General features: G+C 40.2%; 1 protein-coding gene across 1 annotated transcript; it reads right to left on the minus strand.

Annotated features, from left to right (window-relative positions):
• Window positions 1-4243: 4243 nt before the first annotated feature.
• Window positions 4244-25253, minus strand: LOC126809918 (serine/arginine repetitive matrix protein 1). The gene is made up of 3 exons (XM_050534785.2): window positions 23666-25253; window positions 6642-6789; window positions 4244-5216 (listed from the first exon to the last, which is right to left on the minus strand). Exons 1-3 carry the CDS (start codon window positions 24960-24962, stop codon window positions 4736-4738), a joined length of 1926 nt encoding a protein of 641 aa, XP_050390742.2. The 5' UTR covers window positions 24963-25253; the 3' UTR covers window positions 4244-4735.
• Window positions 25254-26777: the final 1524 nt, after the last annotated feature.

The raw sequence follows: 26777 nt of genomic DNA on the forward strand, positions 1-26777 counted from the left end.
TCCCTGCATTGGCCGAGAAATGTCATCCAGATTTTCCGGCGTGGTTCCTCCTCGTCAGTGATGCAGGACGGAGGGCCTGACAAGGACAGCTGTCTAATCGATCGGATGGGATTAAAAACCGAGGTCCCGTGTACACATTAGCGTGCACGTAAAGAATCCCTTGACAGTTGGAATTCGATATGAGTAGGCCGTAGTGCCGCTGTCCGGGCAAAATTTCCCTCATAGCACACTTTACGGTCTTATAGCCCAGGTCGGAGCGGAACAGTAGGACGTTAAACCCCATTTCATATCATTTCACCTACATGGTAAGCTGTCCAACTGGATGGGTTTTCTCCTGGTCCTCCGGTTTCTGAACTAAAATTGAACCATATGTTTGTCTCGAAATGGCCTAGATTGTGTCGAGTGGGCGTTAATGGTGGGTGCTCGTTATTTAAGGGGATAATGGTAGGTACTCGTTATTTCGTTATTTAAGGAGATAATGGTGGGTGCTCGTTATTTAAGGGGATAATGGTAGGTATTCCCAATTCAATTTAAATCCCAAATAAATGTATGAATATATCTGTGTATACGTTTCATTTCTCTTTCAAAGCTCAAATTAGTAAAAATCTGTTATGCGTTCAGTAATGGAACAGGAACGACTCAATGACGGACACGATCGACATTGACAAAATCACTGATTGATGGCCAAACTTGACCTCGCGTGGACATCTGATGAAAATATGAGGACATAGTCACGTCTTTGCTAATTTATGTATATTCACCACAATACATCGAAGATATGGGTCTATGTAAATGATGTAATTATATAACTTTGATAGGTTATCACAGATTCACAGTACTTTGTACGTTCTTGCAAAATTCTTAATAAATAACATGAATTTCAATGCTAGTACTCAATTTTACTGATGTTATAAGTGTTTTCTGACCATCAGAATGCTGCTTAATTGTCCCCCAAAGTCCTGGAAATGGCAGTTCATGGACTCTAGATACCCGTAGACAGCTTGAAGCGGAAGGAAGGTATTGTTAGGTATTGCTACCGCATTCACGATACGATACGTATTGCAATTTAGGTGCTACGATACGATTCGTATCACGATTCATAATCAGGTCAATATTTACCAAGAAAACAACAGGATAAATGAATAATTGATATTTTTAGTCCTGCCGATGTTGAAGAAATAAAACTTGATGTCGATCAATATAAGGACCAAAACAATTTAAGAGTGATTGTGTACCTTTAGATGATGTGTGACGTGGCCCCGTGGATAATTAAGAGGAACAAGTTACTTACTGAAGCGACAGAAAAAAAACCCATAAAAGACACAAACTAGGTCACTTAGGGTCTTTAGCAGTGGGAGGAAACCGAAGGACCCGGAGAAAACCCACGAGGTTGGACGGGCAACTCTACAACCGGGCAATCGAAATCACGCCAGTTGACTCAATGACAGACCTTATGATGCAGCGCGCACACGCTAACTATTCGGCAACCCACATCGCGTTCGGAGTTTCGCGATTTAATACGCGAATATATCGTGCCAGCACTAAGTAGGAAGGGTGAAATCACAAAGTCGGAGAGGTTATTTTTCACTGAAAAGTAGGAATGGATATTAGACGAGAAATAAATGAAACGAAATGAAATGGGGTTTAACGTCCTATTGTTCTGCTCCTACTGGGCTAATGAAGACGAGCATATGCCGTACAGTGTGCTATGAAGGAAATTTTACCCGGGCAGCGGCACTATGGCCTAATCTTATATCGAATTTCAACTGTTAAGGGATCTTATACGTGCACGCCAATGTATACACGGGACAGACACGAAATAAGAACTATTTACAGGTAAAATGCGTTAGAAATGAAATGAAATGGGGTTTAACGTCCTACTTTTCTGCTCCTAATATAACATTAACATAATTATATATTACGTGCATGCCAATGATTTTACGAACGATAAAGCAACTATTAACCAAAATCATCTACAGCTCATACCGTACGTTAAACAACTCGGTCAACCAACCCACCCCAGTACTAGAAGTCCGTGATGCGTCAAAATTCATTAATTAGCTAATTTATTTTTTTCCTTTTGACCATTTATGAAAGTATTGTGGTCAATTGTCAATTATGTTTTTGATTAACTAAAAGTAATGAATATTAATGGTTTGACCGTCACGGTGGGTGGCTAAGACGCTGGCTCGCTAGCCTGGATGTCGGGTGTTTGATCCTTGCATTGACCGAGAAAGTTCATCCAGATTTTCCAGTGTGGTTCCCCCTTGTCAGTGATGCAGGACGGAGGTCCTGACAAGGACAGCTGTCTGGTCGTTCGGATGGGACGAAAACCGAGGTCATGTGTACACATTAGCGTGCACGTAAAAGATCCCTTGACAGTTGGAATTCGATATGAGTACGTCGTTGTGCCGCTGTCCGGGCAAAATGGCCCTCATAGCTCACTGTACGGCGTATGCCCGTCTTCATTAGCCCAGGTCGGAGCCGAACAGTAGGACGTTAAACCTCATTTCATTTTATTTCACCTACTTGTCCAACTAGATGGTTTTTCTCCTGGTCCTCCGGTTTCTGAACTAAAATTGAACCATGTTTGTTTCGAAATGGCCTAGATTGTGTCGAGTGGACGTTAATCTTAGGTGCTCGTTATTTAAGGGGATAGGTACTCGTTATTTAAATCTCAAATAAATGTATGAATTATTATTAAGTTTACTGGTGGGTATCCGTAATTTAAGGATATCGGTACATGTAATACAATAAGTAGTAGGGGTATTTAATTAGGTTAATGAATAAGTGTAGTTAAGTAATGTTCAAATAAGTAATGTAATTAATTACTGAGAGAGAGAGAGAGAGAGAGAGAGAGAGAGAGAGAGATTTTACAATTGGTACACGAATCGTGTACGAAGAACGAGGCTAGACATATTCCAAAAGTCATGTCAAACTGAGACGCCATATTCTTATCTGGAGAGAGAGAGAGAGAGAGAGAGAGAGAGATGGGGTTTAATGTCCACACGGCACAGACTACGTCATTTCGGGACTTGCATATGGTTTAATTTTATTTCAATAATTCGCTTGCGCGTAGGGACTTTAGCAGTAGGAGGAAACCGAAGGACCCGGAGAAAACCCACGAGGCCGGACAGGCGACCCTACTCCTTGTCACGTACAACTGGGGCTTCGAAACCACGCCAGTTGAGTCAATGACAGGTCTTATGATACAGCACGCACATGCTAACCATTCGGCCATCCAACCCCTCCCCCTTAATTACTTATAAGTAATGTGGAAGTACAATTTATTATGGTCGCGGGTTGGCTCCCGGTGTTGACCGAAAAAATTCATCGGGATTTTCCAGCGCATTTTCCCCTTGTAAGTGGTGCAGGATGGAGGCCCTGACAAGGACATCTGTCTAGTCGTTCGGATGGGAGGACAAATGGAGATCCCGTGTACACAATTGGCGTGCACGTAAAAAATCCCCTCATAGCACATTGTAAGGCGTATGCCTGTCTTCATTAGCCCAGTCGGAGTAGAACGGTAGGACGTTAAACCCCATTTCATTTCATTTCACAATTATTTTAAAGATACATTCCCATGTGGAAACTGGGTGATTTGATGATATGGACTAATTAATTTATCATAATTGTGCTTCAAATCCTTCGCAAAACATTGTAATTGCCACGGAATACCCCTGCTATAAAAAATCGATCAAAATAGGCCATGTTTGTGTCACGTGACTTACCTCTCTCGGTACCTAGCAACGGGTGCAATTCAGTGGAGAATTCATTGCATACACATGACGACGTTGTCTTTAATCGCTGACTATTTATTACAAATATCGAATCCTAATTAACTTCTCGGATTATCCACTGCCCGCGTCTTTTTCCATGATTTTTTTTTTATCTCAGAACGCGTTGTATGTCTAACTCTTCATAGAGTTTATCAACATGTACACATCAATCTCCGCGTGCAACCTTTGACGTCACCCGTGCAGATATTCCTAATGGTCAGGCTGTCGATTAGGGGAACCCTTACATTTTTGTCCTATATACGTTCCGTGAATGTTTCTCAGGGAATCCAGTATTTTTCTAGTAAGGTTGGATATTTCTACCTTCAATGAACACCAAAATTGCCATAGAATTATTGGAAATAAAATAACCACCCGATAAATAGTTTTCTGGGAACGTATCTTTAATGGGTAATGTAATCAGCAATATTAAGTGTTAAATATTTATAAATATGTCAAGAATATAAGTTAATAAAACTGGTTTATTCTAGATGTAAACGTTAACAGTATATCATACGTTAATTATTAATACCATTTAGCTCTAGAGTCCGGAGCAGCACTAAATTGTTTATAAAAAAACGAAAATTTCGGATATAAATGCATAAAATATATTTCTTTAATTTGAAATGCTTTCTGAGGATCTTAAAATATGTTATAAATAAATGAACATATACAAATTAAAAGCTGTTTTGATGTTTCGAAGTGTTACCAACGTGCTAAGTAAGCTGTGATTTTATGGTTACGTGATATTATGGCGTTGGTCATAAGGAAAAACACATTTTTGTTCTGTCCACAATACCCTGACCTCTACTTTTATTTTCACCGATGTAGACGTATCCCAAAATAGTTCTCTTGGAAGATAAATGTTTCAAATATAACTACATATATACATGGACGCATTTTACATTAACAAAAATAAGCTGTAACACCATTCCGATTTCATCTAAAACATCCTAGCTTCATGGCACTAGTTTATATTCGTTACCAGTTACCGCACGAGTTGGTTTTATTCGCATTAAAGATGAAACAACAATTTGTCGGTCCCACCTCATTCCCCCGTATTTCTGCAATTTAGGAATTCTATTCAGATCGGTGCCACACCTATTCAACCAGAAACCACTATGATAAAATTGCGCACAGTTGCCATAGCTCCAGCTGTCACGGTCGCGGTCATATGTACTGAATGGTCTCCCTTTAGCAGTATATAATCCGTCACCAAGGTTACCGGCTGTCATGTTGCCATATTCCAAGCTATAACCCTGCGTTTCGTTCAGGATCCTGAATTCGTCGTACATGGCGTAGAAAAATTTAGTATTGGAAGTTTCCATGTCGACCCGAAGAGTGTAGGATTCCTGTGTCGTCAGCGCGTGCATGTTTTCTAGACCCAACCAGAACTCGCTGGAAAAGTTGCCAAAGCCCTTGACATAGTCGTTGTATTTCCTGAAAATACAAAATATATTTTCATTTCATATAAACATTAACATATTTCACCACTGAAAAGGACAGGTGTTCACAAAGCATTCTCAGACTTGAAGGAGATAAATGGCTAATATTTGGGACCTAGAAATTGACACAATTGGGTCGCAACGGATATATTAATGTAATATGAATGTATATAAACTGATTTACATTCAGTCGTTTCCGTTTTTACTCTAATTTCAAATCAGTTATGTTCGGCGAAATACGCCAGAAGTCTCAATCGAATGACAGTCTCTAGTGTCTACACCGATAGTATTTATTGCGCATGCTGTCCAGATAAGAATATACGTCACCGTTTGACATGACCCGTGGAATATGTCTAGCCGCGTTCTTTGAGTCACATATTACAAATGGAGCTGAAACGCATTATGGTACACGATTTGTTCGGCGAAATACGCCAGAAGTCTCAATCGAATGACAGTCTCTAGTGTCTGGTTATTCAAGTCTACACCGATAGTATTTATTGCGCATGCTGTCCAGATAAGAATATACGTCACCGTTTGACATGACTCGTGGAATATGTCTAGCCGCGTTCTTTGAGTCACATATTACAAATGGAGCTGAAACGCATTATGGTACACGATTTGTGTACCAATGGTAAAATATTTATTTTGTCTGAAATATTGGATATTAGAAGCCCACCTTTTCCTGGTAAGATCATAACATCATTGTTGATTTAAATTGACAAATAATTCGTGTTTTCAATATCGAAGACTTTGGTTGAGGCTGAGTTAATTAGAGACATTTAGTTATTTTAATGTACTCAACTTTCAATCACTGTGAACTCGGGGCCTTGTTAACCCGCGCCGTGCAAAGTTATGGGAAGGATATTGAAATGGTCCCCGTCAGCCCGCCCACTCATGGTCCAGTTTTTATTTCTATTATTTGCTTGCACGTAATAGTCTTTAACAATCGGAGGAAGCCGGGGAGCTGATAGAAATCCCATGAGGTTAGTGAGAGCTAAATCTGTTTGTTAAGGCCAGCTCAATTTTCGTCAAGGTCGCTGAGATGTAAAGAAGGTTAAGGCACGTGATTGTTGGCAAGATTGTAGGTTAGACTGGACAGAGGAACATTCTCGGCCATTACCGGGTGCGAACGCTGTATATCCTGGTAAATGAGCAGAAGCCTTACTCACTGAGCCTGATTGGCTCCCGCTACGGACCTTATGATTTGTGGCGTGTGCGTAAGATCATAAGGCCTGTCATTGAGTCAAGTGGCGTGGTTTCTATTCCCCGCATGAGCATGACATGGAGTAAGGTCGTCTGTCCGCAAATGTCCTAGCCTATGTCGAGTGGACGTTAAAGCCCAGTCTCTCTCTCTCTCTCTCTCTCTCTCTCTCTCTCGCTCGCTCTCTGTGATTGATTCAGAAGCAGTGATTAAACCTACTTGTTGAATGGTACGGATCCATCAAATCTTCTCTGTAGGAAAGTCCAACCATCTTGACAATAAGCGTAAGTGACGAAGGCCGAATTGTCCGGCATGATACCATACACACCTGGTTGTCTGTTACCTTTCTCCCACACATCCTGACAATCTGAAACAGATATCCAGATATACAATTAGAAATGAAATGGGATTTTGTGGCACGTTGTCCCAAAGTGACCTCGGGTTCTTTAGCTTAAACATGCATTATGCAAGAGGTAAATCTGCCCACTGCAGGTATTTCTTTAGGCCTGAAATGTTATATAAACTGTTAATTAGTCATTTATTAACACGAAAAGACCATAATCAACTCTCGATGCCATCTTATCTATTCGATTTTCGTTCGATTTGAATCCGATCTGCTGTTCAACGTCCATTAAACGCAAAAATGGATAATTGAGATTTTGTTATTGTCGTAACAGCGCTATCAATGACAATCGAGGCTACAGAGATTTTAAAATAAGCTTAGAGTGAATCAGTTTGACGGAAATTTTCAGAATATCCCCTTTACATCATCTATTTTATAATTATTATAGTGAGAACTGCCAGCTCTTTATCTAATCTTCCACAATGTATCTTTAATAATTTCCCCCTTTACCAATTTCCAACAAACAAAACAATTCATTTATTTTAATAGGTAGCTTATATACAATTTTAGAGGTTTTTCACAAAAAATTCAATGATTTAAAGCAATCTATGTTGAAAATAAGTTGAAAATACAAATGGGAGAATACGGTAAAGATCGGACATGGAATGGGGTTTACTGTTCCACGTATCTGCAACAACCGAACTAATGTGAGAGGGAGATGGGGTTTAACGTCCACTCAACACAAACTAGGTCATTTCGAGACTAACAAATGGTTCAATTTTATTTCAATAATTCGCTTAGGGGTCTTTAGCAGTAGGAGAAAACCCCACGAGGTCCGAACTAACGAAGACGAACACGGCGGCCCCACGAACATGATATCTTGTTAGAGAGGTTTTACACAAGCTGATTTTATTCCTAAATAAAATATTGCTAGAAGAAAAAATCCATATATGGACAATATTCTAGTCCTGGTACCCATTTGTTAGTTTTCCGGTGCTTGTCGCCTGTGCTTCTAACAAGGGATAGCGCCTACGTTTCTGACAAGGGATGGCTCCTGTGATGCCGACAAGGGATACCAACTATGCTTCTGACAAGGGATGGCTCCTGTGATGCTGACAAGGGATACCAACTATGCTTCTGACAAGGGATACCGCCTACGCTTCTGACAAGGGATGGTTAATGTGATTCTGATAAGGGATACCGCCTACGCGTCTGACAAAGGATAGTCCAAGTGCTTCTGACAAGGGATGCCACCTACGCTTCTGACAATAGGTAGCCTCTGTGTTTCTGACAAGGGATATCGCCTACGCTTCTGAAAGAGATGGCTCATGTGATTCTGACAAGGGATACCGCCTACGCTTCTGACAACGGATAGCTCATCTGCTTTAGACAATGAGTAGCTCCTGTGCTTTTGACAATGGGTAGCTCTAGTGCTTTTGATAAGGGGTAACACTTGCGCTTCTGACAAGAAAGGTTTTGTCTAATGGTTTGGGTGGTACTAGAATCCAAGAATCAAACCGGCTTGAATACTTTGAATTCAGTGAAGTATTTCGAAACGAAGATGCCCATGCACAATTCTCCCCCCAAGCCTCGCAATACCCATGGGATCATATGGATACACAACCATACATGTTAGTTCCAAATGAACGACAGATTGCTTTGGCAAGACGTTAAGCCCCATTCCTACCCTTTCCTGTGCAATGTGGCAGACAAAAGCTTCGGTCAAGTTAACTTTCGACAATGCTATGTACACAAATTAAATAAACTCACAACACATGTCTCTATAACTGTAAACTTTGTTTTGAAAATTCCCTGTAAAATATGTTTTTAATAAAGATGCCTTTGTAAAACATATTAAGTGTTGTTTTGATGGGAGGTTCCCGTACACAAATTATTAAAGGCTGTGAAATACCTACACGGTCGAAATGTTCAGTTTTAGCCAGAACCTTCGGTACAGCAAATGTTCGTATGTCGTATGTACGCTCACATAATATTGTTATGATCACCCCGTAAGCTATCAGCCAGGCGTCTCAACTACAAGATCTGTCATCGAGTCAGGTGGCGTGGTTTCGATGTCCCGCTTGATCGTGACAAGGTGTAGGGTCGCCTGTCCGGTTAACTATCACTGCTAAAGACCGAACGCGCAAGCGAATTATTGAAATAAGATTGAACCTAGTTCGTGTCGAGAGGAACCTATATATTCAATTTTAGGCTAGCCGCGATCGTCAGTACTACCATTGTTATGATAATAAACAAAGTCTCGATTACACATTTGTACGGTTATTTCATCCACCACAAAACGTATTCAAATACACTACACATCGAAGGCACCCTATGCCATCGAGAGTTGATTATGGTTTTGGTAAGTCATTTAACGGCTAATTAATAATTTAGATAAAAAAATTTAAGGTCCATAGAAAGACCTGCAATAGGCAGATTTAGCTCTTGCATAATGCATGTTTAATTAGATATTTATTAACTTACCGAGACCATAAAATCAACTCTCGATGCCACCGGATGGCTTCGATATTAAGTAGATTTAAATACGTTTACGGTTGATGATTTAAATTAAAAATGGATAATTGAGACTTTGTTTATTATCATAACAACGGTAGCATTGACAATTTAGGCTATACTGTAATTGTACCGCCTATAACTCGATTGAAGGTGAAGCAATTTTACTGAAATTTTTAACATATTACCTTTTCATTATCTATGTTTTATCTATTTATATAGCAAGAACTATCAGCTCTTTATCTAATCTTACATAATGGTCCTTTAAATCGTCCACTATTGAAAACCTGTTCCAGCTTATATACTATATTGTATAAACAATATATGTCATAAAATTAAATAGAACTAAAGATTTTCCCTTGTCAGTTATGCAGGACGGAGGACATGTTAAGGCATAGCCTCTAGCCATTCGGATGGGACGAAAAACCCGAGACCCTGTGTACACCTTGGCGTGCAGGTAAAGGTACCATTGACACTTGGAATTCAATTGATATCTGGGCGAAATTCCTCTCATAGCTCATAGCACGATGTATGCTTGCAGTCGTTGTTGTTTGTATTTCAGAGCAGATCCCCCCAAAAAAAAGAACCCCTCAATCAACGAATTGTAAAAAAATCGCCCCCCCACAAAAAATTCTCCCAGTTTTGATAAGAAGAGTGATTTAGAAATTAAGGAGAGTGATCTGATATTAAGAGTGATTAGTTATGTGCATGGGAAATGCTTCTAAGATCAATAACTGCATGTAATGGGGTCATTCCTGGTTTCATAAATGATAATAAACCCTCAATGACTATGTAAAGGAGAGCGATTTTCAGTTTTAAGGGGAGGGGAAAAAAACTCCCCTTGGTCGACATTCAGGTGAGCGGAAGGTGCTCAAGAGCGATCGCTCGCCTTAAAAAAACAATGACTGATGCTTGTGGTCATTATCCCGATTGAACTGAAAAAAGTAGGGTGTTAAACTTGATGATTTTCTTAGTGTTTAACATCCGCTTCCACCGAAGTGATATCGCAGACAAGTTGTCCTCTTTTTATTATTATTTTCTTAGCGCAAGCCCAGGGGTATTTCCTGTGGAAGGAAACCGGAGTACCCTACGAGGTTGAGAAGACGCCCCTATCTCCAAGCTACCGGGGATCGAAACCACAACCGCAAGCAAGAGGTGACCGGCCAGCTAGAGGTCGAAGCGCGACACTTTAGACCACTAGGGCATCCCAACCCCCGCGTTAAACCTTGTCCATCCATTCATTTTATCATTCGGTTTTGAACTGGATAATCTCGACAAGATAAATCGTCTAAGTTTTAGACAAATATTCCCAAGCTTGTTTTCAGTACACTATAACTAGTGCGTATATATGATACACGATACAGCCTCAATTGCATATGTTTCCTTTTAAATAAACATTTACTTTTGCACGGAAAGGTGACAAAACCCATGAGAAAAAAAAAAAAAAAAATCAGACTTAATACACTAGATCACCAAGACGTCAGTTTTTGTAAGGCGAATACGTTACGTCTTGTTAATCGAGACTTTACTCGACACGGCCAACCTCCATACTGACTGATCAAAAACGGTGTGAGTTTTTTTTTTCTTATATTAAACTTTTAACACCTTCCTCGCGTTCAAAGAAAGCCTTTGAACGCCCAAACAGCGTAATGCAAACAAAAATTATCAAAAAAAGACTTAAAAATTCCTGCCGACATCGAACACACGTGTTAAGAAAATAAACACAATACCGAGTCAAGTTTTGCCGCTAGAGGGCACTGAGTCATCTAATAAATGATTGGATGTTTATTTATGTTTTGACGTTTTCAGAAAATGTCAATCGGGTTGTACGATATGGGTGCCAGCATAGATTATTTTTTAAAGATTTTATTTTTCAGAAATAAAACCAAAGCCATGTGTTTTCAACTAAACATTTAATCGCCGAAAATGAACAAAACATGTCTGCATGACGTAATAGAAATATTCACCGCCATGTTGGTTTCTAGTCAAGAGTGTTATTCAGCAAGAGTTCAAACTACGTCCCAAACAAGCATCAGACTTTCCTGCATTGGGCATTGTACCCTTATTAGGACGACGTGGCGTCATGTCATGTAACGAGGGTGATAACTCTTAAAGTAGCTAAGTCTTTAACTCATTATCATCCAGTCTTCGACATTGAAACACGAATTATTTGTCAAATTAAATCAACATTGATATTGTGATCTAAGCGGGAAAAGATGGGCGTCTGATATCCAATATTAAAGACAAAAAGACAGATTTTACCATTGGTACACGAATCGTGTACGAAGAACGAGGCTAGATATATTCCAAAAGTCATGTCAAACGGAGACGCCATATTCTTTTCTGGAGAGAGAGATGGGTTTAACGTCCACTCGACACAAACTAGGTCATTTCGGGACTAACATATGCCATAATATTGAGTCTTCTCGCGTATTTCGCGGAACATAACTCATTTGAAATGAGAGTAAAAACGGAAACGATTGAATGTAAATCAGTTTATATGCATTCATATTGCATTATTATATGCGTTGCCGCCCATTTGTGTCAACTTCTAGGTCTAAATATTAGCGATTTAGCTCCTTAATTTTTTTTTTTAAAAAAATGATTCTTTTCTTTAATCTATGAAGCCACATCTGACTTCAAAATAGCAGATTTTCTGATTGCGGCTGGTGTGGAGCACGAGGCATACCGGTCACATTATCTCAGAGATGTATGTTATGTGGAAATTCAGAGGTGGGACCAAGTCGCTGCACCTCGAGTCCGGGTCGAGTCCCAAGTCACTGCACCGCGAGTCCGAGTCGAGACCCAAGTCACTGCACCTCGAGTCCGAGTCGAGTCCCAAGTCACTGCACCTCGTGTCCGAGTTTACTCCCAAGTCACTGCACCTCGAGTCCGAGCCCGAGTCCCAAGTCACTGCACCTCGAGCCCGAGTCGACTCCCAAGTCACTGCACCTCGAGTCCGAGTCGAGTCCCAAGTCACTGCACCTCGAGTCCAAGTCAAATCTCAAGTTGCTGACTTCTGATCTAGTGCCCTACGTTCTGAAATAGTATCCTCCATTCTGAAAAGGTACCCTCGAAATTCGAGTTGCCTCAAATACTTATGGAAATTCCCACGCAGTATCATCAAATTCTCATTGTCCTAATGACGATATTGGGCCCTCTTTTCCTGCTGCCACCCCTTTGTTCCAACCAGATCTTGTGAGAGTAATAAAAAACCAGTCGTGCTCAATGTACGTATATGCACCATCGATCACCCCTCGCTGCTGGTTTGTCTTCATCATTAGTGGGACAGGGTACCAGTCAACCAACACTTCTGGTGATCGACTGAATGTGGCATGTATGTCTCTTAATTTCATTTTCGATCAGGGTGTACGACAGTCAACTTGTGCGTGAAGCAGTGTGAGTATTTCATGCAAAGACTGTGGACTCAGGTTCGTCCCCAGGAAAATTTTGAAAATTACATCGTCGTAGATGAGATTTAGAGCACCTTCCTGTGGGTTTAGATGGAAACTGGCACCGATGATTTCGTTTTCCAAATCTGTGGATAAACATTATACAAATGGAATTGGGTTTGCATATTATGCAACCTAAAGTATCACACATCAAAGTGTCAGTCATTCATTAAACAACCCAAGTCCTCCATAAAATAATGTATGGCATCAATAAAGCATCGATCTCCTCCTTCAGAAAACAACTCCTTCGTCACAACACAGCCCTGTACTCTAGGATCCCTGTCGTAAATGAACTTTCGTCCCCTCACAACAGCCATCATCCTCTATAATATACCCCGTCTTTCATAAAAAAAAACCAGATCCCGCACATGGGCGTAGTCTGGCCTTTGAAAACTGTACATACCGTGGGCATGTAAACTGAATACAGATTGTAATCTAACAACCAGTGGGATGATTTTAAACTGTTATTCTAGTACTATCCGAAAGCAGATTAATCTATTAACTGATGAGATGAATTTAAACTGTTAAACTAGTACTTTCTGAATACGAATTAATATACAAGCGAATGAGGTGATTTTTAACTGTTATACTACAGTACTCATTGAATACAGATTGATCTGTTAACTGTATTCAGTTGATTCTAGACTGTTATACTACAGTACTCACTGAATACAGATTGATCTATTAACTAGACTGAGTTGATTTTAAACTGTTATACTAGTACTCACTGAAAACAGATTGCTCTATTAACTAGACTGAGTTGATTTTAAACTGTTATACTAGTACTCACTGAATACAGATTAATCTATTAACTAGACTGAGTTGATTTTAAACTGTTATACTAGTACTCACTGAAAACAGATTGCTCTATTAACTAGACTGAGTTGATTTTAAACTGTTATACTAGTACTCACTGAAAACAGATTGCTCCATTAACTAGACTGAGTTGATTTTAAACTGTTATACTAGTACTCACTGAATACAGATTAATCTATTAACTAGACTGAGTTGATTTTAAACTGTTATACTAGTACTCACTGAAAACAGATTGCTCGTACTCACTGAATACAGATTGATCTAGTGAGATAATTTTAAACTGTTCTACTAGTACTCACTGAATAGTAATGCAGATTGATCTATTAACTGTATTGGGTTGATTTTAAACTGTTATACTAGTACTCACTGAAAACAGATTGGTCTGCAGACCCTTCTTCGGAGCCCCCAGCATGCCTCTGACCAAAGCAGAAAATGGTGTCAGGTGTTTAAGACTACGGTGCGTGTAAGGAAATTTTATGACAGTGTCAAAATATTCGACACCTTGGCCGGAGGCTCCCTAGATCTTGAGGCCCCAGGCTTCAGCCCACCAATCTGTTTCCCTTCTTGAGAAAATACGACCATTAGGTGTACACCAACAATGACAAGGGAACTTTCAATAAACAGAAACATCCAATTTTTCATCATTAACTAATCTTCACTAATGAATATACCGGTACCAGTGCCACCTTGATTGTTGCCTTTCATATAAATACTGATACACTTAATGTAAGCGTTTACGACAAAACGAAATGAAATGAAATGGCGTTTAACGTCCTACTGTTCTGCCCCGAACTGGGCTAATGAAGACGGGCATACGCCATACAGTGTGCTATGCGGGAAGTTTTGCCCGGGCAGCGGCACTATCGCCTACTCTTATATCGAATTCCAACTGCCAAGGGATCTTTTACGTGTATTCCAATGTATACACGGGACCTCTGTTTTTCGTCTCATCCGAAGGACTAGACAGCTGTCCTTGCCAGGCCATCCGTCCTGTATCACTGACAAGGGGGAACCACGCCGGAAAATCTGGATGAATTATACACATTAAAGTTAACATATGGTTCAATATTATTTAAATAATTCGCTTGCGCGTAGGGGTCTTTAGCTGTGAGGGGAGCCACGGTCGCTCAGTGGGTAGGACGTTGGCTCGCTAATCTGGAGGCGGCGTGTTTGATCCCTGCGTTGGCCGAGAAACTTCATCGGGATTTTCTAGCGTGTTTCCCTCTTGTCAGTGATGTAGGACGGAGGGCATGGCAAGGGACAACGTATAGTCGTTCGGATGGGACGAAAAACTCCCGTGTACATATTGGTGTGTACGTAAAAGAACCTTTTACCGTTGCAATTTGAAATAAGAGTATAGCGTAGCGCCGCTTTCTGGGCAAATGTCCCCTTATAGCACACTGCATGGTGTATTCCCGTCTTCAGCCGCTCCCGCGGCAGAAGGGCGAAATGGTTATCTTAAAGTATTCATGTACTGTGTTGATGTTATTGTTTATGTTCCTGGTGTAGTTTAGTTACTGTTACTATTTATGTAGGTGTTTTATATTTATGTTCCTGATGTAAATAAATCATATATTTACGAAACTGATCTCTGTTATCAGTATAATAGTGTTACAGTACACCGGACCTTTCGTGTCGGAGGAAACCGGCGTACCCGGAGTAAACTCACGAGGTTGAGAAGGCGCCCCTATCTCCATACCATATAAGGTCACAACAGGGATAGAAAACACGACCTCGAGAAAGAGTTGACCGACAATCTAGACCACTAGGTCACCCCAACCCACCGAAGACCACAAGCCTATCAGTCAAATTTATAGCTCAGGTTAATGCTGTTTTGTTTTGATTGGTTGTCGAAAAGTGGTAGGACTTGAACAGCATCTAGTGGTAAGGAAGGTGCGAAAAACCAAGGTCACTTGTACACGAATTTGACGAAGAAATGAAAGGAACATGGCGGCGCTTCCGGTTTCGAAACTTTTGTTGGCCGGGAACTTTCTTTATTAAAGTAACAATTCCCCATTTGCATTTTTTGCTAAATTATTAAATTTCTCACGGCTTACTCCACGCTCATATGTACTCAGAATAATTAATAACATTTAATCAAGAAAACAAAATCAAAATATCAACGCTAAATAATGTCCAGACTTGGATTCGATCGGCTTTAAAACAGGACTACCAATAAACTGTCGCGGACAACAATATGGCGACGGGCTTATCATATAGCGAACCAACATATATTAAATTTCAATTCCGCATAATATCTTTGTAAATACTGAACTGATTTTTGGGCTAAGATTCATTTTGCAAGTGATTCCTATAGCGTTAAAAGGGAGATTAACGTCCACTCGACACAAACTATAGATCATTTCAGGACTAAGATCTAAAGCGTTAGACCCCTACCGCCAAATTGTCCAAAGCACTAGGGCAATTTACCTCACTACTTACTACGTGGATCAGTGAATATGAAGCATGAGACCCGGGTTCGATCCAGGACAGTGGCTAGCACTGGGGCAATTTGCCTCACTACTTAGCACTCTGGATCAGTGAATATGAAGCAGGATACCCAGGGTTCGATCCCGGAAAGTGGCTAGACATTGTTCGTGTTCTTGTTCTTGATCTTTTGAATTATGTACTTGTGTGTTATCAAGAGAATGCCGTCTCGGATAAGACACACGTGTTGACCATTCCGCTTGTAGAACGGTTGTAGACTAGACATGCGTTTATTACAATAGATAGACACCATACTCAACTATTACCTTATAGGGAGAGACAGACATGGCGACTGACGCGTCTGACCTATTCTAGCTAATATATTACACATGGTAATACCTACATACCTGGGTCATTATAACTCTTCACTTTTAATGAAATTTTAATGAAATGGGGTTTAGCGTCCTATTGTCCTGCACCGACTGGGCTAATGAAGACGGGCATACGGCATACAAGATCACACAGCGTAGGCCTACTATGGACTCAATTTTACCTGGCCTACTCTTATTTCGAATTCCAACTCACAAAGGTTCTTTTACGTGCACGCCAATGTGTACATGGGACTTAGTTTGGTCGTTCCATCTGAACGACTATACGTCGTCCCTTGACAGGCCCTTAGTTCTGCACCATTGTATCGAGCATGAATTTCCATTTAACCCCTTTACCACATAGTATTAATTTTGTGAGAATTATTAAATCTTGTCCATATGTCAAAAAAATGTTTCTGGATAACAATTTAGTTGTTTTTCGGATGTCACATGACATATGAATGCAAAATCAAAACCACACCGCTGGCTTTTAACTCAAATATATGTATACGTAAAAGGTTCGAATAATAACTGGGGTCTTTAACGACCCCGTGATACCTGCTATGAATTGTCACAACGTGCACCCACAAGAGTTAAAAAATAAATTGAAATAGGGTTTAACGTCCGATTTTGCTACCAATTATAGTAGAACCACTAGTCATGAAGGTGACGTAGCGAAATGAAATGGGGTTTAACGTCCTACTTTCCTGCACCGCCGGAACTGCTGAAGACGGGAATATGTCTACTATAATTATCGAATTCCAACTGTCAATGAATTTAAACTGCCAATAATTCTTTCGCGAGAACGCGCGAAAACTGGTACACAATGGAGTGCCATGAGGAACCGTTTACCCGGACCGCGTCGTTTCTGCTTCGACAACGTGCGCCATTTTAACAAAATAAATTTCAGCCCAAAGATCCGTTCAGTATTTACAAAGATATTATGTGGAATCGAAATTTAATCAATATGTTGCTTCGCTAAATAGTAAGCCCGCCGCCATATTTTTGTCCGCGACAGTTCATTGGTAGGCGGGTGGGGGAGGGACAATGGTTAGCACGTGCGCGCTGTATAAAAGGCCTGTCATTGAGTCAACTGGCGTGGTTTCGAGTCCCCGGTTGTACGTGACAAGGAGTAGGGTCGCCTGTCCAACTTCGTGGGTTTTCTCCGGGTCCTCCGGTTTACCCCACCCCCCGTTAGAGACCTATAAGCGCAAACGAATTATTAAAATAAAACTGAACCACGTGTTAGTTCCGAAAAGACCTAGATTGTATCGAGTGGAGGTTAAACCCCATTTCTCTCTCTACTTTAATATAGAAATTTTTATCTAAATAATTCGCTTGTGCATAGGGGTCTTTAGCAGTGAGGTTAACCGGAGGACCCGGAGAAACCCACGAGGTTGCATTATTTACCCTACTTCTTGTCACGTAAGATCTGGTAATCCAAACCTAGTCAGTTGACTCAATGGCAGACCTCATAATCTAAAGCACACATGTCAGCCCATCCCCCCGTCCCCTCCCCTCAAACCCCCAACGAAGAGATCAAACGTGAACTATTATTCCATATGTCGCCGTACAGGAATCAACTGCCAAATGTCAAAGACATTTTTCAGGCAGTAGTATATATATATATATATATACTTCACACAGAAACACGATGTAAGAACCATTGTTGATTTTATATAAGGTATGGCGACCACGTGTTGAGGTATATTCACATTATATTAGATATGATCTGATATTAATAGTTGCTCTCTTGTCTCTGGTAGTGGGTGGTGGTAAATTGCTTCCGTTCGCATTAACACTAGGTCAATAAACTTACTACTACAATGATTGAGGCCACAGTGGCTCAGTGGGTAGGACGCTGTCTCACTTATACATTATTGTCGTTTTTAATAAATAACTTACCACTACAATGATAGGGGCCACAGTGGGTAAGACGTTGGCTCAGTTAGACATTATTTTCGTTTTTAATAAACAACTTACAAAAATGAAATGAAATGAAATGAGGTTTAACGTCCTACTGTTGTGCTCCTAATCTGGGCTAATGAAGACGGGCATATGCCATACAGTGTGCTATGAGGGAAATTTTGCCCTGGCAGCGGCACTACGGTCTACTCTTATATCGAATTCCAACTGCCAAGGGATATTTTACGTGCACGCCAAAGTGTACACGGGACCTCGGTTTTTCTTCCCATCCGAACGACTAGACAGCTGTCCTTGTCAGGCCCCCCATCCTGCATCACTGACAAGGGGGAAACCTTGACAGTTGAAATTCGAAATCAGAGTAGAGCGTAGAGCTGCTGTCCGGGCATCTCTTACAATGCACTTTGGTGATCAAATATATAACAGACAAGCACAGGCAATTGAAGGGATTAAAATTTCTTACATGATCTTATCTAGTATACTACAATATTAAACGGTATCTCACGCGCCATAATGTTTTGACTCGGTGAAGACATTTCTTCCTGGATTATAGCACAATACTTACTACAGCCTACTTCCGTTTTATTGCTACATATAATTCGAATTATATGGCACGTGATATACCTTTTATACACATTAGTATGCTAGACCAGATAATGTAAGAAATTTTAATCCCTTCAAGTGCCTGTGCAGACGAGGAAGCTAGATATGTTTGAGATGCAGTATGACCTTTATAAGAGAATGTATTTTATCCTCTATGCTTGTTAAACGACAAATTCTCGAAATAGTCATCTGTTGATGTTTCATTCTCGATCCCTCGTGCATCTGTAAACCAGTATGTCAAATGAAAATAAATGCATTGCATATACACAGACAATTATCTGAGCAGAGCTTTGACATTTAAATAGATGTTATGCTATCTCAGATTTAAAACACACAAAGGAAATCAAGCCAGTCATGTTTTTTTGGTGAAAAGTCCAAATTCACTTTCTGGCACACAAAACGGGTCAAGTAGATAAAGTGGGCGTGGCTCACTACTTTCGTTTTCCTACTTGATCTATTATAATTAAAGGTTAAACGTCTGGTCGGTATTTCAGTATTGGGTGATATTTTTACACCAAGTAGACAGATCTATTTTTATAGATTCAATTAAACATACATTAGGCAAGAGCTAAATCTGCCAATTCCACGTCTTTCTTTAGGCCTGAAATGTTATCTAAATTTTCTGGATTAGAATACTATCTGCTGCTTAACGAATATTGATAATTAAGTCAAAAAAATGGATAATCGAGACTATGCTTTTTATCGTACCGACTTTAGTAATCATGATCGAGGCTAGACCCAAAATTCAATCGCTAAAATCTCGGTGCAGAGAGTGTATCAATTTGATCGAAAATTTCAGCAAATTGCTTTTACATTATCTAGTATTAACTATTATAGTGAGAACTGACAGCTCTTTATCAAATCTCCTATAATGTATCTTTAAGTTTAAAGATAAACGAAGTGAAATGAAATGGGGTTTAACGTCCTACTTTTCTGTAAAAGAGCCCTTGACATTTGTATTTCGAAATAATAAAAATTCCGTCATATCACACTGTATGGAGTATGCCTGTCTTCGTTAGTCCAGTCGATGCAGAAAAGTAGAAAGTTAAACTCCATTTTGGTGCCACGATGGCTAAGTAGGTAAGACGCGCTCGATCTCTGCATTGGCTGAGAAAATTCATCGGATTTTCCGGCGTGCTTTCTCCTTGTCAGTGGTACAGGATGGAGGACCTGACAAGAGCAGCTGTCTAGTCGTTGGGATGGACGAAAAACCGAGGTCCCGTGTATGCATTGGCGTGCCCTTAAAAGATCCCGTGGCAGTTGGAATTCGATATAAGAGTCTTCCATAGTGCCGCTGCCTGGGAAAAATTCACACATAACACACTGTATGTTGTATGCCCGTCTTGATTAGCCCATTGCAGTTCGGAGCAGAACAGTAGGACGTTAAACCTCATTTCATTTCACGTGTACGCCAACGAGTACATGGGACCTCGATACATGTCCCATCCCGTACAATTTGGCATGTCGGTGCAGAAAAGTAGGAAGTTAAACCCCATTTCACTGAGTTGCAAAGGTAAATACTCTAGAATACTATCAAAATATACATGACCTTTCATCAATGTTGGTGACCTATTTTATTTTATTTTTGTCTCTCAGAACAGTATCAAGGTGATGCTAGTATAGAAAAGATTTTATTCAAGTGTTTTACACGTAAACACTAATATTTGCTTTGGTTTATTCATTTGTAGGGACGGGTATTTTCGAATGGCCTATATATATATATACAAAGGTAAAACAAAATTACTTAGCCATATCAACTTTTCCAAATAATCGAACGCGTGCGCCTAGATCATTAGGTCGGGTCACCGATGCAAGTGTCGAGGAATCGGTGCCATTCTTGTTATTGAAATGGAACAGGGTAGTCCCCAGGATCGTCAGTTAAAGACAGCTGCCCCCCTATTCCCCCATCACCCCCCACCCCAACCGCACACACACCCCACCAGCCAACCAGGAGTGTCTTCGGTATAACGCCCCATCTCGAACAATTTGGCATGACTAACAACCCTTCTTGCCCCTAAAGAAGAATGAGTATATAATAATATTGACATTCGTTTTGCTGAGCTAAGCAGAAATCTATTACTAATATCCTTATGTTTACCAGATAGGAAGACGAGAAGTGCGTTATTTATATAAATATTTGAATATATTTTGTTTTAATGTTCAGCCCCAGGGTGTTCCTTCCGTTTAATATTGTATCAATGTCACTTCCGGTCGGTATAGAAGTGGAAACTAAGTGTACCGTTAAAATCTCAATATAAAAAATGTATACATTTGTAAGTGAGAAGAAGGTAAACATATATATTAACGTGAAGTGATATCAGGTGGTCTATAAGATTGTTAGTTATATGAAGTGGTATCAGGTTGTCTATAAGATAGTTAGCTATAGGAAGTGATATCAAGTGGTCTATAAGATTGGTACTTATGTGAAGTGGTATCAGGTGGTCTATAAGATTGTTAGCTATAGGAAGTGGTATCAGGTGGTCTATAAGATTGTTAGCTATGTGAACTCTCCAAATGAGAAATGGTATCAAATGGTCTATACATTCGTTAGCAATATGAACTCCTCAAATGAGAAGTGGTATCAGGTGGTCTATAAGATTGTTAAAGATACATTAGTTAAGAGTTTAATAAAGAGTTGGCCATTCTTGCTATAACAGTTAAAAAAAAGATAATGTAAAATGAAAATATTGAAAATCTCATTCAAATTACTTCATTCTGAGCCAAACTATCACTGTTTGTAGTTTTGAGAAGATGTGTACCTAGTAGTTACCAGGGTTTTGGTATATTCGAGACTTAGCCTCGTTTTCCGATTTTTAAATTAAATTTTTAAATGGCGAACCGTTCTAATGTAGTTAAAATCTCTAGTATCCGATGCCATCGAGAGTTGATTATGGTCTTGTTTTGTTAATAAATGTCTAATTAATAGTTTATATAACATTTCAGGAAGATTTGGCTCTTGCATAATGTATGTTTAACTACATGAACTTCTCAAATGAGAAGTGTTATCATGTGATCTATCAGATTTTTAGCTGTGTATGAACTCCTAAAATAAGAAGTGATATTAGATGATCTATAAGATTGATAGCTATGTGAACTCTCCAAATGAGAAGTGGTATCATGTGGTCCATAAGCATTTTAGCTGTGTGTGACCTCCCAAAATAATAAGTGGTGTTAGATGGTCTATAGAATTAATAGCTATGCGAACTCCTCAAATGAGAAGTGTTATCACGTGGTCTATAAGCTTTTTAGCTGTGTGTGTACTCCTAAAATAAGACGTGGTATTATATAGTCTATAATATTGGTAGATATGTGAACTCCTTAAATGAGAAGTGACATCAGATGCTCTAGAAATAGGCTTCATACCTGGATTTCAGAAGACAGTATCGCAATCTGGTTAGGAATAATCGTACGATGAACTGAGCGAAACATTTTATTTTTCATTTTATTTCTGAAACACTATTTTTATTGTTAGATTAAATCTTTGATTTAGTACATATGAAATATCTCATTGGGCTAATAACCGTGCCAGTTATTTCCATTGTGATGGAACACGCTCTATTTAATCAAAGATGCATTATGAAAGAGCTTATTGCGGTTTTTATTTTCACTTTAAATTATTATTATTTAGACCATCGGATGGCGCAGATGTAAAAGGTTTAAAATACGATCGTTATTTAATGATTTAATTTTAAAATGGAGAAGCAAGACTGAGTCTCGATTAACAGGTAACGTTGCTTCGATAATAAACAATCTATGTCAAAACTTCAAAAAATGATAACGTCGCCCAGCATAAAGTAATTTGAACGAAAATTTCAATATATTCATTTTTCATTATCTATTTTTGAACTAGTATAGCGAGAACGACCAGCTCTGTATCTAAATCTTACATAACTCGCTCTATTCAATTCAACATTTTTGCTTTTCAATTCCCCCCCCCCCCTTGTCGACAGTAGAACACACAATCGATTTTGAACGAACATCTCACTCCTAAAATCCATAGATCTAAAATCTATTTCTAGATATTTTCTACATGTGTTTATACCAAAATACAACAAATAACATGTGGTACCGGGGTGTTCTGGGTTACTAACCCGCGAAATCGCCATTCTTTTTCTTTGATAGTTAATTTTCCCGGACCACGGCGCTACGGTCTAATATTTATCGAATTCCAACTGCCAAGAGATTTTTAGCCTGCACGCCAGTGTGTACATGGTATCTTGGTTTTTCCTCCCATCCGAAATATTATGCGTTGTTCCTTGCCTGTCCATCCGTCCTACGCCGATGACAAGAGGGAACCATGCCGGAAAATCCTGACGGACTTTCTAGGCCTACGCAGGGATCGAACAGAGGACCTCGGGGTTAGCGAACCAACGCCTTACCTAAAGATACATTATGTAAGATTTAGATAAAGAGCTGACCGTTCTTGCTATAATAGTTCGAAGATAGATCATCATGTAAAGTGGATAATTTGAAAATTTCATTCAAATTACTCTATTGCCTTTGGAGGTTTGACAAGACGTGTGCAATAATTTCAACCACAGTACTGATTGTTCGAGGCTTAGTCTCGCTCCTCCATTTTTAGATTAAATCAAAATATGTCTGAACCGTTCTAATCTATTTAATATCGGAGAAATCCGATGTCCATCGAGAGTTGATTATGTCCTGGATTAGTTAATTAATGTCTAATTATTAATTTAGAAAACATTTCAGGCCTAAAAAAAACTGCAATAGGCAGATTTAGCTCTTGTATAATGTATGTTTAATGAACCAAGAAATAAAATTAAAACAGAAACCTACCTTTATACTTTTGATCACTGATGACGTCATCCTTTAGAATTATATTGCTAGGATTTTTGATGGCTGTTAGTCCAGGGAAACGCAGAGACCTTTTCCAATTGGCGGAATCAAGTTCCACCTTGACCACCGTCTCACCAAGATCCCCTATCTTCTTTTCTATCCTTTCTAAACGGCTTTTTAATTTTGTATTTTCCTCTCGTAAATCCTGCACTGCTTGGCATCCGCAATCAGCATCGTTGGCATCGCCCGAGTCCTGTTCGATGTCCTCGTCTTCATCATCACCTGGTCTGTTCGGACTATATCTTACTTCCGCTCGCCGAGAGCCTTGCATCTGTCGATTGTCGGTATGTCTTGACATCGATGTACCTCGCGATTTGGGGTCCGCAGTCGTACCAACAAACATGGTTTTAGGGGGTGCTCGTGTCAGGTAATAATTTCCCCGTCGGGGAGGTGTCGTTACGCGTTCGTTTCTATTTCGACGTGTGGTTACGTCGAGTCGCGATTTTTGCGTGGCCCTTGTTGCTGCTTCGTACCTCGATCTTTGGGTCACCCTGGTTGCAGTTTCGTATCTCGATCTCGGCGTTGCCCTTGTTGCAGATTCGTATCTCGAGCGTGGCGTAGCTCGCGTTGCAGATTCGTAACGTGATCTAGGGGTAGCTCTGGTTTGCGCATCATACCTCGATCTAGGAGTGGGTCTGGTTGCCGCTGCGGGTTGTGCTCGAGGTGTTGCACGAGTTGCAGTTTCGTATCTGGACCTTGGAGTGGCTCTTGTTTCGTATCTAGATCTTTGTGTAGCTGGTGACGGAGTTCGTGTGGTTGTTTCATATTCCGATCGCCCAGGATCCCGGGTTACGGAATATCTAGACCGTGCCGTAGGTCTGGCAGTAATTTCGTAACGTCGTGGATCGAAGCGAGACCTATCCAAAGAACTCGTTCGATCGCCTGAACGATTCGGATCTCTTCGTCTAGAATCAGGGCGAGGCGTTTGTACCGACTTTCGGACAGTTGGACCGGGTGTTATATATGCTGATCTTGGTGTAGGTCTTGCTGTTCTACGACGTGCCGGAGTCGTTGTCAGCCACCAGGGTATTCTGGTTGTTGTAGTGGTCGGCGGTAACGTTACGACCTCTTCTTTTTCATAATCGTCGTAGTAGTCATCCTCATAATCTTCGTAATCCTCATCATAATAATCCTCGTCGTAATAGTCGTCCTCGGCATCGTCTTGCGCCACGGCCAAACGTGCACAACCTGCTACCAATATTAAAATCACAAAAGTTGAAAATCGCAACTCCGCCATATTACCTTAACGTAGTGAATCGCCAAAATACACAATGTTACAATCCGTACTACACGTTCACGTGAATCTGATTCCTATCTACATCCGTAAAACAACATCCGACAGTTAATTTGGTCCAGTCAACCTCGCGAAATCTTACCAACGACTTAATTCAAACCGGGGTTAGTATATTTATACATAAATACTCGTTGGATGATATAGTTTACAGTCCAGTTACACAGCCAACAACTGGTTTTACTATATACAATACATTGATACCCCAATACTCACGACACAAGGGTGGAGAGCAGAATGTCGTGATTACGTTTAATAGGGAGTGATTCATTTTAATATAACAGCCAATCTTCGAGGAATTCAGTTTTTAGTGTAAATATACATGTATATAATATCAACATGTATGTGCAAGGGCGGATTCGGGGAGGAGAGTGCGAAAAAACGAAATATTTATTTAAAGATTCTGATTCCGATTTTGCAATATTCCGAAAATATCGAATTTTTTATGGCATAATACAAGCAAAACTGTACTCATGTTGAACTTCGCCACGCCCCCGACATCCACCACCACCAAATTCAAAATAGAAATCGTAGATAATCTCCTGGCGTTGATGTAATCAGAATAAAAAGAGAATTATAAACCGATCAACAGATCTGGCCTAATACGTTTAGACAGAGCGGGCTTGTTTAGGTTTGTTGAAGCGGGCACCGTTTCCAATTTTTTTTACCCCATCTTTGCGGGGTTGGATGGCCGAATGGTTAGCTCGAGCGCGCTGTATCATAAGGGATGCCATTGAGTCAACTGGCGTGGTTTCGATTCCCCGGTTGTAAGTGACAAGGAGTAGAGTCGCCTGTCCAACCTCGTGGGTTTTCTCCCTGTCCTCCGGTTTCCTCCCACTGCTAAAAACCCCTACGCGCAAGCGAATTATTGAACTAAAATTGAACCATATGTTAGTCCCGAAATTACCTAGTTTGTATCGAGTGGACGTTAAACCCCATCTCTCTCTCTCTCTCTCTCTCTCTCTCTCTCTCACCCCATCTTTAAAATACTGAAAGGTATTAAACCTTTTTTGAACTGACATTCCATGGGGATATTACACGTTCACAAGGGATTGACAATCACTTAAATATCGATCCGAGGTTTATTAATCTATCTATTGTGACCATGGCAAATGACCCTTTGCGTTTGAGCTGGTCTCGAATGAATAGGCAAGGATTGGGGATAGAGTCGTACTAGCACACAGGAAATATGCCCCGTTTTGGTAGCACCCGACCTAATCCCCCATTAAAAATTAAGACCAATTCGAACGACCAATGCTCCTTTTACTTTGCGTTTGTGATGGCCTGAGAGGGGTGGTTAGGGTTTCGGAGCGCGGTGGCAAGTCGCATTAGCTTACAGGACATACCCTGTTTGAGTAGGATGTCGTACTAGCTTATATAACCTATCCTTTTTGAGTAGCCCCCCCCCACCTTCAAATATCTATAGATCCGCACCATCTAGAGGAATAATAGAGAAGGCGAGCGTGTTTTAGTAACTCGGCAAATATCATCTCTCTCTTTAACATATAAAACACCTCCACTCTCTCTATTCAACCAACATTACAACTTAGGAGGAAATCTTGTCCAGATTTGGCTTCAATGGTTGTGTTTCTGCACAATGAAAGCAGGTGGAAGCAATAAACAATAGCTAGTCAAATGAAGTCAAGTTGTGGAAATGATTATAGGTATTATTGTGCAACTTCAGCTTTTTCACGTCTCAGGTTTGAGCGACATTCTTTGTTTTACAGGTTTAAGTATTGTATTGGTTTTAATGACAAGTAC

The sequence above is a fragment of the Patella vulgata genome, chromosome 2 (genome assembly GCF_932274485.2).
Source record: "Patella vulgata chromosome 2, xgPatVulg1.2, whole genome shotgun sequence".
NCBI classification, from domain to species: Eukaryota; Metazoa; Mollusca; class Gastropoda; family Patellidae; genus Patella; species Patella vulgata.

Coding starts and splice junctions, on each gene's coding strand:
- LOC126809918 (XM_050534785.2), bottom strand. CDS start 24,962: ATGGCGGAGTTGCGATTTTCAACTTTTGTGATTTTAATATTGGTAGCA. Junction 6,790..23,665: donor CAGTGATCAAAAGTATAAAG/GTAGGTTTCTGT, acceptor TATCTGTTTCAG/ATTGTCAGGATGTGTGGGAG. Junction 5,217..6,641: donor GGATCCGTACCATTCAACAA/GTAGGTTTAATC, acceptor TTGTATTTTCAG/GAAATACAACGACTATGTCA.